The sequence below is a fragment of the Castanea sativa genome, chromosome 3 (genome assembly GCF_040712315.1).
Source record: "Castanea sativa cultivar Marrone di Chiusa Pesio chromosome 3, ASM4071231v1".
Classification (NCBI taxonomy): domain Eukaryota; kingdom Viridiplantae; phylum Streptophyta; class Magnoliopsida; order Fagales; family Fagaceae; genus Castanea; species Castanea sativa.
In genome coordinates, this window is record NC_134015.1 from 55,311,960 (window position 1) to 55,325,755 (window position 13,796).

A 13,796-nucleotide genomic window follows, 5' to 3' on the forward strand; every position below is an offset into this window, starting at 1 on the left:
GAAGATGAATAAGTCTTGTGCCACATGAAGTGGCACAACAAATGCCACAACTTGCTTATATTGCTCAATGTACTTGTTGATACATGACGCATGACAAAAGCTCATGAAACTCACGTACATATTGATACATAGAAATAGACTTGTGCTTATGTAGCTTTCCATGAAGAAAGTGGTGGGGTTTCAGAATCCTTCCAAGTTGGAGTCTCATTCGTATATCTGTCGCCTTTCACGACATCCTCAGCAGCAATTGATTCAAGTTCAACCATTTCTTCTGGTGTCAATTTCATAGATAGAGCTCCAATGTTTTGGTTAAAGTTTTCAATCTTGGTGGTTCCAGGTATGGGACACACGTCCTTTCCTTGGTGATGAACCCAAGCCAGTGCTAGCTGTGATGGGGTGCATCCTTTCCTTGCTGCTATTTCATTAACACGCTCAAATATGGTTTTGTTATGCTCTAGATTTTCAGGTTGGAACCTAGGTAGGAACTGCAAGTAGCAACTACATATGTTAGCTAGCATCAGGACTGAATCACAAAATAACATTGAAGCCTTTCATGGAGGCAGGGTCACATCTCATTCTGTCATTCATAAAGCCAATGATAATTACACATTAAGATACTTATTGTTAACAACATAAAGACTTCATCACTAAAAATAATTTTGAGGCAGCACAATTTATAAAGGCAATGATGAATATAAAGTTTAAAAAATTCCATAACACATCTATTTAGGTCTATAGGCATCCACAGCTGCTGTTCCCTGGCTTAATGATGAGGACAACACACCTTATTAGATTGGATTTCTTATGTAGTTGGATTAGTTCATAGATCATGCCTATGAACTTGCTAGAAAATGTGAGTTAGCTTCTAGATCCCTGTTTGTGAGGTATCCTGAAATCTAGTGTCACCAGTAGTCCTCTATCTTCAAGTAGGAAGCCACATTTCACCTTAACCCCTAGGCCTCAACTCACCTTACCCCCTCCTATGCCCAACACAATTAGTGCACCATTAGCTAGGGATGATAAAGGAAAAAAAGTGGTGAGTGAATCATCAAAAATTGGTTCCCACCTAGAATGCTTTACATGGCAAGGCTTTGGTCATATTGTTGCCAAATGCCCAACTAAGGCCCTTATCCTTTATGAAGAGGAGAAAGAGAATAAAGAGGACGATATAGAAGAAGTGTATGAACCCAACATGGCTAAAATCAATGTCAGAGATGATTAACGCAAGGAAAACCTTAAACTTGGTTGCATTCAAATGATACCAATTCACAACCCATGAGAGTAATCTAGAAAAGACAGAGTGAGGATTCCATTTCCCATGTCAACCAATATGCATGTGAAAGTCCCAAACCTGAAAGCGTGATTCCATTTGAAGTAAAGTCTAGGAAGCCTTTAGGTACTCTCCCATTTCACCCCATGATAGGGCACTTGAGTCAATACGAACATATAAGCATCATTAGGTAAGTAACCAATTTCCAGAAAATGATAATCCCGATAAAATTCATGCTAGTTCAGATTACATGAAATTTCAAGCACGCGATTTCATCATGGTTCCAAGTAAGCAATTGCAAGCTTGTAGTATTGAATTAGTCAAAATGTTGAAACATGCTGGACCAAATGCATATATTGTTGATTTTCAAATTGATTATGAAAATGACTCCATCTTTAATAGTGAGAATTTGGCTATTTATAAAGGCCCAGCCGTTTATTTCCAGCCCCATGATTTTGTCCAAATCCCTATACCAGCATGTAAATAAACTATTGATACTATTTTAGATGAACGGGTTATTTCTACTAGGGATGGAGAAATTTTGTGGTACCTAGTTCGCTAGAAGGGACGACCAATATTGGACTACATTTGGATCACAAGAGATGAACTGTAGCCCCATGATTTTGTCCAAATCCCTATACCAGCACGTAAATAAACTATTGATGCTATTTTAGATGAACGGGTTATTTCTACTAGGGATGGAGAAATTCCGTGGAACCTAGTTCGTTGGAAGGGACGACCAATATTGGACTACATTCAGATCACAAGAGATGAACTGTAGCAACTTGATCCCGATTTACTAGAGTACTACTCAGAGTTATACTTGATGGGGCTAAGTCTTCCCCACTCCAGGAGGGCTAATCAGGACAGCACACCTTATTAGATTGGATTTCTTATGTAGTTAGATTAGTTTAGGATTCCATTTTATTTTGAGTTCAAATAAGGATTGGACGATTAGATAAGGATTGGCCTTTAGATTATTATCAGTTTGGAGTTTTATGGTTTATGAACTTTTATTCTTGCAAGCGCTATACAATGGCTTCAAGTGGTTTATGTTTTATTAGACTTTCTATTTTTATTTTTTATAGGTAGTAAAAGTTTTATTGATAGTAAAAGTGCAATGTGTTTACAACTGTAAACTCACAGCAAAGAAAATAATACAAAAAAAAAAAAATCAAATAGAAACTATAACAAAAATAAAGGAAAAAAGACAAGGAAATACAATGTGTAAGACCCCAAATACGAGACCATTGAAACAAGGTCCTAGCTAGCAAATTCTGCAATAGATAAATAGGTCCCTCAATGTCCTCAAAAGTTTAAGCATTGTGTTCCTTCCATACTCACCACATAAGACATGCCAGTACCATATTCCAAACATTTGAAGAATAATTCCCCAGTCAATTCCTCCAAGCGAAAAGAAGAGACACAACTATATTCGCTATTTGGCATCACCGACTAAACCCCAAACAAAAGAAAAACCTCACACCAAAAAGCACGACCAAACTACAATGGAGTAAAAGGTAATCCACAGTTTCCTTATCACACCGACATAGGCAACACCAATTAACAAGAGGTAAGTTCCTTTTAACAAGGTTATCTATTGTAAGAATCTCACCCCTATCAACAGTCCATAAAAAGAAAGACAACCTTTTAGGTATCTTAACACACCAAATGCTTTGCCAAGGGAAAGAAACAAAAGTTGCTTTCAATAAAGAATTATAAAAGGAGTGCACATAAAAAATACCATAAACGATTCAACTGCCAAATCAAACATCATCACCCACCTCGGAATTTTGGCAAAAACATGCTCAAAGAAAGAGTAAACTCTCCCCATTTCCTAGCCATTAAACTCACAACGGAAAAGTAAGTTCCAACTCCTACCTCCCCCATCTGGTGCATATAAAATCAGATAAAAAATCAGAGCATCTTGAACCACAACACAGACAAAAAATTCATAATATAACTCTTTCAAAGAAATAGGACCACTCCAAGAGTCTTGCTAGAACCGAATGCGAATACCCTTTCCCGCTGTATACACCACATGACTGCACCTTTCCTAATGTTCTTCCACAACCCACAGCCATGTGTCCCTCTAACAACTCTATTGATTAATGAAATTCAGATGGAAGATTTTCCAATTCATTGGGTGCTGATTCCTAACACCTTAGGTGTTGATGGCTAAGTTTTCTTGCTTGGTGTCAATTCCAAGCAACCCCTAGGTGCTGATTCTTAGAGTTTGTCTCTTAGTTTTCTTGTTCTTTTATTTTCTCTTAATTGTCCTGCATCACTTAATATTCATGACTCTAAAAGATTCCAGAAGGCAGTACAGATGACATAAACCGAGGTAGGAAAATAACAATTGTAATCTAGGTATGCCATGCTTAATTTATTCGGTTCAATCAGTATGATGTGCCATTGAAGTATTGGCATATATTAAAATCAGTATCTTTCAAGCAGTACAGCATCCAAAAAGTCAAAAACTTCTTTCATAGATGACTTACATAGATTCTAGAATTGATTATTAAAATTCTTTGGAGCAAAGACAAAATAGCAACAAACAATTTGTCCATAACCATTACATAAAAATAGTTTTCTGTAAAACGAAAAGGAGTTAAATGGGAAAATATTCTATTTCAAGAAAACTGATCTAGAAAGCGGTTAAAAAAATCTTATTATAGAGAAGAACCAAGTATTCTGAATGGCTAAACGAGAAATGAGGTAGGATACAATAACAAATATACAATAGACACTTGACATCTGCACTGTGAAGTTATCAGCAAAACATTTAGACATTGAAAATCACTTGTTCAGATTATTAGATTACCTGTATACTATAACCACTAACGAAGTTGGTAAAAAGTCAAACTTTATATGCTGTATTAGTTCATTTAGAGTATCAGGCAAAGCATATAGATATTTGCAAGGTCAATCACCATGTGAGCCAACTGAGGAGATAAAATCTCTAATAATGCACTGATGATGCTATAAAACTGTGAAACTAAATGCATGTATATCTCATTTTTAAGCACAACATTTGAGTGATGGACCTACGAACCTTTCGGAAATCATCGTCAGTCAGATTTTCAAGAAACTTAGACCCAGACGAAAAGAACCCTCGTCCTAATGGACTGTATGCCACGATCCCAATCCCTAGTTCCCTGAACAACTAGGAGAGTAAATTTAAATTTTGAACCATAATTATTATATACCTTAAAATGCAATTGTAATTGACACCTCACCTGCAAGTAGGAATTATTTCTTTCTCCACATCTCTAGACCACAAAGACCACTCTAGCTGCACAGCAGTTATGGGATGAACCGCATGTGCCCTTCTGATTGTAGAAGCAGAGGCCTCAGCTAGACCTATATACTTCATTTTACCCTCTTCAACTAGTTTCTTGAGTTCTCCAATCTTACAATACAAAGGAGATTAGAATTAGAGGATGCTCAACAGCAAGATTTTAAAAGATGCATAATGGGACATATTAAGAGAAAATATAATTAATGGATGCTCAACAGCAAGATTTTAAAATATGCATAATGGGACACATTAAGAGAAAATAGTGGCAACAAATGTAACAACTAAGCTGGCTAACAAAGAGATAACTGCAAGATAATCACTGTAACAATAGTATATTGATATGTAATTAGACTACATAGAATCTAGGAAGCACGGACGCGGCGCCGGAGGTGCCGCACCCGCGTCCGACGCGGTGCGACGCGGCGACGCGCGAGGGACGCCGCTGCTCGCGCGTCGGTGCTGCGTCGGGCCGCTTCGGCCACGTGTTTTCCTTTTTTTTCCAGCCGACTCGCGCCGACGCGGCTTAAATCGCGCTGACGCGGCGCCAATTCGGCCAGAATCGGGCCTGTTTTGGCTGTTTCGGCCGTATCGGGCAGTATCGGCCGGCAACCGAAACGGCCGAAACAGGCCCGAAACGGCCGAAACAGGCCTTGATTCATGCTGCAACAGCCGAAATCGGCTCTAAATGAGACCCAAAAACCCTAAATCTATCATTTCTTAATTTTATTTTGAATATTTGTTGCTTCTTTTGTGTTTTCTTTTTGGTTTTGTGTTGTGTTTTGTGTTTCTTGCTTTTTTCTTTCTTTGTTTTGTGAATCAAGGCATAGTAAATTAGTAATATGTTTTTTAAGAATATTTTAATAGTAAAAATATATAGAAAATATAAATAAAAATATTTTTAATAATTTTTTAATTGCCGAGTCCGGCCGCACCCGCACCCACCTTTTTCAAAAATTGCCGAGTCCCGCACCCGTACCTGCACCCGCACCCGTGCTTCATAGCATAGAATATGATAAATGCCAAATTATAATGCTTGCTGATCATTATCTGACAGTCATGATAGGATAGGTTCATGGTTACATGTTCTTAGCCAAATGGTAGTTTCCTTTATTCAAAGATCTCATAAATAATTTAACAATGATGATCACTTACAGTGAAGCATGAAGATAAATTTAAATTTGCATATTGATAGTCATCATATGTCAAATTATGACGCCTTCAGAACAATGCTCATTAACCCTTCAAAAGGAGCACAAGTAAAATATGGTGCCTTTGACTCTCTCTCTCCTCAAAAGGACATGTGAAGTCACTAAAAATATATATTAAATATAAAAAAGAATTCAGAATATTGATTCCTTGAATTTGCCTAGGATGCAGTCCAAAATGTTAGGGATGTGGAGATGCAGATACGAATGGGGGGATGGGGTGAAGTTGTATGAAATACATTATATAGAAAAGTGAAAATGAGTTCATCAAAACAAAAGCGTTAGTTGATTTCTACATTAATTCAATATTCAGTTCAATCAATTAAAAATAAATAAAAATCATTAGTTTGATTCCCTCACTCAGCTGAATTGATTGAAGTAGAATGAAGGAGAAAATGAGGAGTTCCTAATTTGGTTTGCTTTTGTTGTCATTCATACACATGATCTTCTTCCAATACACTCTAAACTATAATCGAAATGTGAAAGAAGGTTTCAGTTCTTCCAATATGAATGAGCAAAAGAGGCAAGTGAGAACAAACTTCTACTTTTTTGGCACCGCAAGTATAGAATGGAGAAGGAAGTCCACACAATGTTCATGTTTAAAAAATATGAAAGTAAAGAGGCTTATAATAGTGTTCCTAAGAGAAGAAACTACAAAAAGGAGAGTGTAACAAAGTGTGGCTAAATGTCCTGCACTCTTTTTTCTGGATGACATTCTTTAAATCTTGGATGTTCAGTCAAATCTTAATATGGCATTTCACTGAGACAGGATATGATTCCAACGGGGACTTTTAAAATCAGAAGACAAAATCAGCTCGACTCTAAATGGAATCTGAACAGATTCTGCTCATGTTGTTCAAATAATTATCAGGAAATAGACAATGAAAAAAAAAAAATAATAGGCTAAATTTCTGTAAAAGGGGATTTCTCTACTGCCAACATTTCTGGTTCTATTTCTGAATTGAATGCATAAACTCTATTTCCACCAGCTATTGTTTGGAAAAATCCAATTGAACACAAATTTACAAAGCAAAAGAGTTAGATTAAGTCCTAATAAGCCATGACATTGCAATTAATAAGCCAACCCTGCCGCCATAGACATTTGCCTCAACTTAAGCTTTACTACATTACTTTATCTAAAAATGGAGTGACCCTTGTAAGCTAGAAAGAACTTTGAAAGGAACAAAGCACACTAGACTAGAATATTTGGGAACAAAGATTGTATAATATAATAATGCTTACAAACAATTAGAACTAAATACTCCCTCCCCTTTTTCTTTTTCCTTTTTTTATTTTTTATTTTTTATTTTTTTATTTATAGAAATACAATGGTCTTTATTGTGTGGAAGTTAGTAACAAATATATTAAGATGGATTTTACTAATGTGTGCCCTAAGGGCACACAATAATATACTATTTTTGAAAAAAGTTTTATTGGGAATTGAAAAAGTTTTATAGTTTTTTCAATTTTTCATAAAATCTTTCCAAAAATGGATGTCTTAAAGTGTGCCCTTAGGGCACACATTAATCGGACCTCATTAAGATAAGGTTGTGAGAGTTAAAAAGTGTGTATTCTAGTTCCAGCCATCACACATATATGCAAAGAATAATTTTTGATATAATAATGAAAAGACAAATGGAGATGGTACTATATACAAGCGAAAATAGCCCAATAGTATATTTTTGCAAACTATGTTGCAATTCACTGTTTTCGAAATATGTAAGGATCTATCACTTTTTGATATAATAATGAAAATACAAATAGAAATGGTACTATGTATAGGTGAAAATAATCAAATAGCACATTTTTACAAATTATGTTGCAATCTATCACTTTTTGGGTATTCAAATTTGGTGAAATTAAATTTTCCATGGTTCTTGAGTTCTCCAAATTTTTCAGATTATATTTTTTCAAAGAATTTGAGTTCCAAAAAAGTGGTAGATTTTTGCGAATTTCCAAAACAATGGTAGTGCTAATTTTTTTGCTAAATTATGGTAGTAGGCCATTTTTGCCCTTTTATATATATATGCGGAATTGTCGATGGAAATTAATTTTAGGGTATATTAAAAAAGCACAAGACTGCTACTTAAGACTTGGGTTGTTTGGTGGTTATTTTCATACAACAATTTTCAGTTTTTAATGGCATATATCAAACGGACCCTTGATATCTGAGTCTGATATGGATTAACTAACCGTGACTTCAATGGGAACGCGGGTGTCAACACGGTGCTGATAGTAGAGATCAATACAATCAATATTGAGGCGCTTCAAACTGGCCTCACAAGCTGCTCTCACATACGCTGGATCGCCACAGACTTCGCTCTTCCCATCCGCAAAGCTAAGACCAAACTTTGTTGCCAATTCCACCTTCTCTCTTACCCCTCCCTTCAGAGCCTGCAGCAACCACCCATGAGTAAAGCTGCATATGCATTGCTCCCTTGCTAGGAAGGAACACTACTGTACTACGTACAGCATTTATATTAATTAAGGAAGCGTTAGTACCTTTCCAAGGAGGATTTCATTGGTGAAGGGGCCATAGACGTCGGAGGTGTCGAGGAAGGTGACACCAGTGTGGATGGCATGATGGATGAGAGAGATCATGTCTTCATCAGGCTTTGGAGGACCATAGAAGGCAGACATTCCCATGCACCCTAAACCTTGTGCAGACACCTCCAGTCCCTGTGCACCCAGCTTTATTCTCTCTACTCTTCCACCCATTATTAATTTTTAGCTGTTTTTTTTTCTTCTTCAACAATCAACTCTTCTGCTGCTGCTACTACTACTCGTTGCTGCCTTTTAGCCCAGAAGACGGAATCATAGAAATATATATAGCATATCACATGGTCCTACTACTCCTACAACTACACATACAAATACAAATTGTCCTCTTTCGTAATTATCAAAATGCTGGCGTAAGGACATACGTTTTCTTTGGGTAACTATTCACCCACTCCCACCCCACTTTGGAGGGAATCGAGGGATTGAGTTTTAAAGTTGAAAAAATAATAATTTAAACTTCCACTACTAAATATAAAAAATGAATAAAAGTAAAAAAATGTTGCGAGAGACTTGGAGTGAATTGTCCGGAGCAATTGGTAAGGTGTAAGGGTCTCTTTAAATATCATTTATTTTGTTGAAAATTAAAAATTTATTGTTAAAAGTATTATAATAAAATAATTTATAAGTTAGTTGATTTTTTAAGTTGAAAGTATGGTAACTTCAGTTAAATAGTAATATGAACAGTATAAAATAATTCATTTGTGTTTTTCATCTTTTTATAGGGTTTGTGAACAGTAATGTGGGACCTAGGTAATTTTCAACCAAACGCGCAAAATGCTATCCAAACACTCATTAAATGTAATCGCACCAAATCCTAATCCCTATTAGAGAACGGTTCCTTTTATTTATTTATTTAATAGTCAGTTTGGTTGGACAGATAAAGGATAAAAAATGCAAAAATGATAGAAAAATATTTAATTTCTCTTGTGATGTTTGGTTTGAATAGATGAATAAAAAATATAATTTGTATAAATTTACTTTTATGCCCTTAAGAGATTAAAAAAATAACAAATAAGAAAAAATAAATAAATAAAAGCACCAAAGAGAAGGACAAAAAAAAGCTAAAGAACGAAAAAAATTTTTAAAGAAAAGGGAAAAAAAAAACCTAAAGGAGATTAAAAAAAGGAAAAGGACAAAAAAGAAAAAACACTAAAGAAGGAATCTATTACCTATAGTAAAAAGAGCGAATCAATGCACTTCGTGAACAGTGCTTTTTTGTCGAGCTACTTGTCTGCTATTTGTTTATTGTTTCAGCACCACCTTTTTTTTATTTTATTTTTTTGAGAATGTGACAAGCACCTTCTTCTTTATTCTTTCTGGGGTAAGGACAAAGGAGAGCTGAGTTGGTTTCTTCGTTCTGTGTAGATGGTTTACACTTCTAACCTTAAAAGTTTTTAATTTGATCAGTTAGAGAGCGTAGGTCTTTTGGTCTTTTCCCCTATTTTATTTTATCTTATCTCTTTGTTAGCTTTTTTTGGTCAGCCAACTACTCTGTTGATGGACACGAACACAGGACAAAAGTTTGAGGGAGAAGAACAACGCTGGAGAGGAGGACTCTGCTTTACCAACTACTCCACTTATTGATAGAGAGCAGCTATGAGTAATCATAAAACAAACTCTTTCATCTTTCCTTTTTTCTTTCTTTGATTCCAAAACAAAGCTTCAAAGTAACAGGTAAGTCCAGTTGTATTGTATTTTGTTTGTTTGGTCATATTTTTTAACGTTGATATTATTGTTTATCATAAACTCTTATGTTGTTTTATATTGTTGTTTTAGTTGGTAGCTCGCAACAAAGAAGTAAGTTTACACATGTATAAAATAGTATAGTTTAAAATTAAACTAGATATATGCAGATAACTAATATATGTGTAGTATATAATATGAATAAACGTGTCAAAGAACAACCAAAGAAAAAGACATCTTGGTATAGCACATTATCTGAGGAGCAGAAAAAAAAGAAAAGGGAAGCATATGTGCTGAAGAAGGCTCTTGCAAAAAAGGCTATTAGGAATGAGCATATGGTTACGACACCAACCATGGGTACTTCTAAAGTAACAGATGCTCATACCCAGACTGATTGTAATGATGAAAAAGGTATTGAGAAAGGTGTACATGGAATGAAAAGAAAGCAATGTGTTATTATAAGTGAGGATAAAAAAGAAAAACATCATGAGAAAAAAGAGAGAAGCATGTGCCAACAATAGTGTTGATTCAAGAAAGTGTTCTCAAAACAGAGGAGTGGGTATAGTGATAAATGAAGGCTCTGCAAGAATATCAGGTGATTATTGACTACTTAAGATAATATAAGAAGCAAAGATCATTTTAAAAAAAAACTATGTCAATTGATACATGATAACTAATTCAATTAATTTGATATTTAGAAAACACTCGGCCTTATTATTACTTTTCCTTTCTCTCTATCCAACTAAACATACTCCAAAAAAAAATTTCTTTATATTTTATCTCTAAAATTTTCCATCTACCTTATTTTACTTCCAAACAAACACACCTTAAGATAACTGCAAAGATGGACTTATTGTTGAGGTGAAAATGACTTATTAAATTAGTCATGAATATCCCTTTCTAAAAGGAAAAAAAGAAAAAAAAATAGTAACGAATATCATTTTTATGATTTTTATTTATTTATAGACCTTCAATTTATAGTGGCCATTTCTGAATAATTAATTACTCCAAAAATATGATTTGATTTCGAAAATATGATTTGATCTCCTTGTTTTCAGTTGAAATAAATCTTTCAATAAAGCCTATTAGGTGATATTAATTGAAAATTGACATTGACGACATAACTGCATGAGCATTTTTTGATAAGCATAACTGCATAGATATATTCACACTGGCTAACAGCAAAAATAATAATAATAATAATAATAATAATAATAAGAAGAAGAAGAAGAAGAAGAAGAAGTAGGGTACAAAAATCATCTAGAAGTCCACAATCTTTTGAGTTAAATTTATTTTTAAAAAATAACTACTTAAATATATGCACTTTCCTATGTTTACCAAAAAAATTTCATTTTAATATTTTTCCTTGTATTGTTGATTGAAATAATGGAATCGTTCTAAATGGATAACTTGACAACTTTTCTTTTCTTTGTTAGGCTTTTGAGTGGAGTTGTGGTGTGCCTTTGTGTTAAAATTCATTTTCCCCTCCCTTGTATGTGTGTTTGTTTCTCAAAAAAAAAAAAAAAAGAAGTAATATTTTTAAAAAAACTTTAATTCTTTTTTAATGCTAAAGTAGGCAATCCACTAAAATGATGCAATTGCTCACTAAAGTTTACCTTAGTTTCCAATTTGGGGCCAAAATGGCCAAATACCATATTTGGACAAAATATTTAGCAATCTACCACCATTTGAGAAGTATTTAGTAATATACCACTATTTTGAAACTTGAGTTTATGAAATTTGAGTTCTACATAGAACTCGAGTTTATGAAAATTGAGTTCCAAAAAAATGTGACATGGTGGCAGAGGCTAATCTGGTATTTTATAAATTAAAAAACCACGGGGAACTCGAGTTTAGGAAGCTCGAGTTGCTTGTAATATAAAGCGGAAATTACACTAAACCCACCTGTAATTTGACCCGAAGTCACTTTGTCTACTTGTGATTTGAAAAATGTCACTTTATCTACTTGAGGTAAGGTCCGTTAGTCTCCTGTTATCCACTTCTGTTAAAGATAGAGGTAAATTTGTATTTTTGCTACCCTTTTATACCTCTCTTATTCCAAAACATAAAAAACTAAAAAAATCAAGAGAAAAAAGATCTAAAAGTTTGGTTTTATAAAATTTAAAAACAAACATAATATTGTTCTTGCAGTTAGGTGGATTGCTTCTATGGTTGAGTTTTTGTAGTTGGGTCAATTGCTTCTATAGCCACCACCAACAATTTTTTAATTTTATACTTTTTTTGGTAATTGTTCATTTCCTAACTCTATAATTTATAATTTTTTGTGATTGTACATTAGGAGGGCAAATCTAACATGGTCACTTCTTAAGAAAGTTTAAGTTTTGTGGATTTGATCTAAACTTTGATAGAGTATAGGACATGAATAATTATTTTTTGGGTAAAATATTATTTTGGCTCCTAAACTTTGTCAAAAGTTTATTTCTCATCCCTAAACTTAAAAAAAAAAAAAATTATATTTTCATCCCTAAACTTTGTAAAGAATTTTTTTCAATAGTTTAGAGACAAAAATAGGGATAACTTTTTTTTAATAGTTTAGGGATGAAAAACAAACTTTTGGTAAAGTTTAAGAATATAAATAAAATATTTTCAATAGTTTAGAGACAAAAGATGAAATTTTTAATAGTCTAGGGATGAAAAATAAACTTCTTAAAGTTTAAAGATGAAAACCAAACTTTTGGTAAAGTTTAGGGACTAAAATAGAATTTTACGTTTATTATTTTTGAATATTTCATGAAAGGACAAAGAGTTGGGCCATACATGGTTCTAGGTGCTAAACAGCTGAACAACATGCAGGTTTTCAATTTTCGACATAGTTGTTCTTGGTGCATGAAAAACTTTAGTTTTAAAAGATCCAGAAGGAAAGGCAATTGTACAAGTTATTATATTTAAAATCAAACCTCCATGTATCAGCATTCCCAATAGTTCCATTCACGTGAAATTTTCTATATGGCTTGAAGAATTTCTTTCCAAATTTCACTATCGTAAAGCATACACAGCAATTAACAACGTGATGCATTAAGTTGTCAAGGGTGGAGTGCTAATTGCAAGGCAAGATATTGTTCTATTTTGTATGAGACAGCTAGGAAATAATATAGGTACATAAAATGACTCGCCATAAAATAAGAAGGTACTTAGGATGGTAATATGTTAATTAACCATATCTCATGGTTGTTTGCTTCCGATGTTAGAATACTTTTTTTTAAGAAGATAATATTAGTATACTTGAATCTTTTGTGGAGGCATCATTTGTCAAATACTATTGGTATACAACTATTATATGTCAATTACACATAGCAACTACCAAACCTTAGTTCCAAATGTTTTTGAAACTGACTATAGATCCTCTATAATCCGAATCAGCCACCTCTAAAACAAAATAAAAAAACAAAGGCATGGGTACTAGCTGTTTTCAAAATCTTTAAGGTTGCATTTGGGAACTTAGATTTGGATTTGAATTTTGATTTGAAATTAATAGATTTGAAATCAAGAGATTTGAAATCCATTGATTTTAGGAGTTATTTCAAATTCAAGCATTTTAAATATTGAAAATTCTTGGTGGATTTGTCAAATCCAAATCTTTAACCTCTTTTAAACTTCCCAAACAAAGGATTTGGATTTAAGCTCCCTCAAATCCAAATTCAAATCTAAGGAATCCAAACAGATCACAAGGCAAACGTTTTTTTTTTGTTGTTGATAATTGGGGGCTGGGGATTTGAACTTGGTTATCTTCATTTAAAATACCAAGATGTGTCTATTA

The 13,796-nt window shown here is 33.8% G+C and overlaps 1 protein-coding gene across 1 annotated transcript; it reads right to left on the reverse strand.

The window, feature by feature from the left end:
• Nucleotides 1-11: 11 nt before the first annotated feature.
• LOC142627017 (putative aldo-keto reductase 2) lies at nt 12-8,613 on the reverse strand. Its single transcript, XM_075800796.1, has 5 exons — nt 8,279-8,613; nt 7,970-8,170; nt 4,510-4,682; nt 4,326-4,428; nt 12-485 (listed from the first exon to the last, which is right to left on the reverse strand). Exons 1-5 carry the CDS (start codon nt 8,492-8,494, stop codon nt 147-149), a joined length of 1,032 nt encoding a protein of 343 aa, XP_075656911.1. The 5' UTR covers nt 8,495-8,613; the 3' UTR covers nt 12-146.
• Between the last annotated feature and the right edge of the window lie 5,183 nt (nt 8,614-13,796).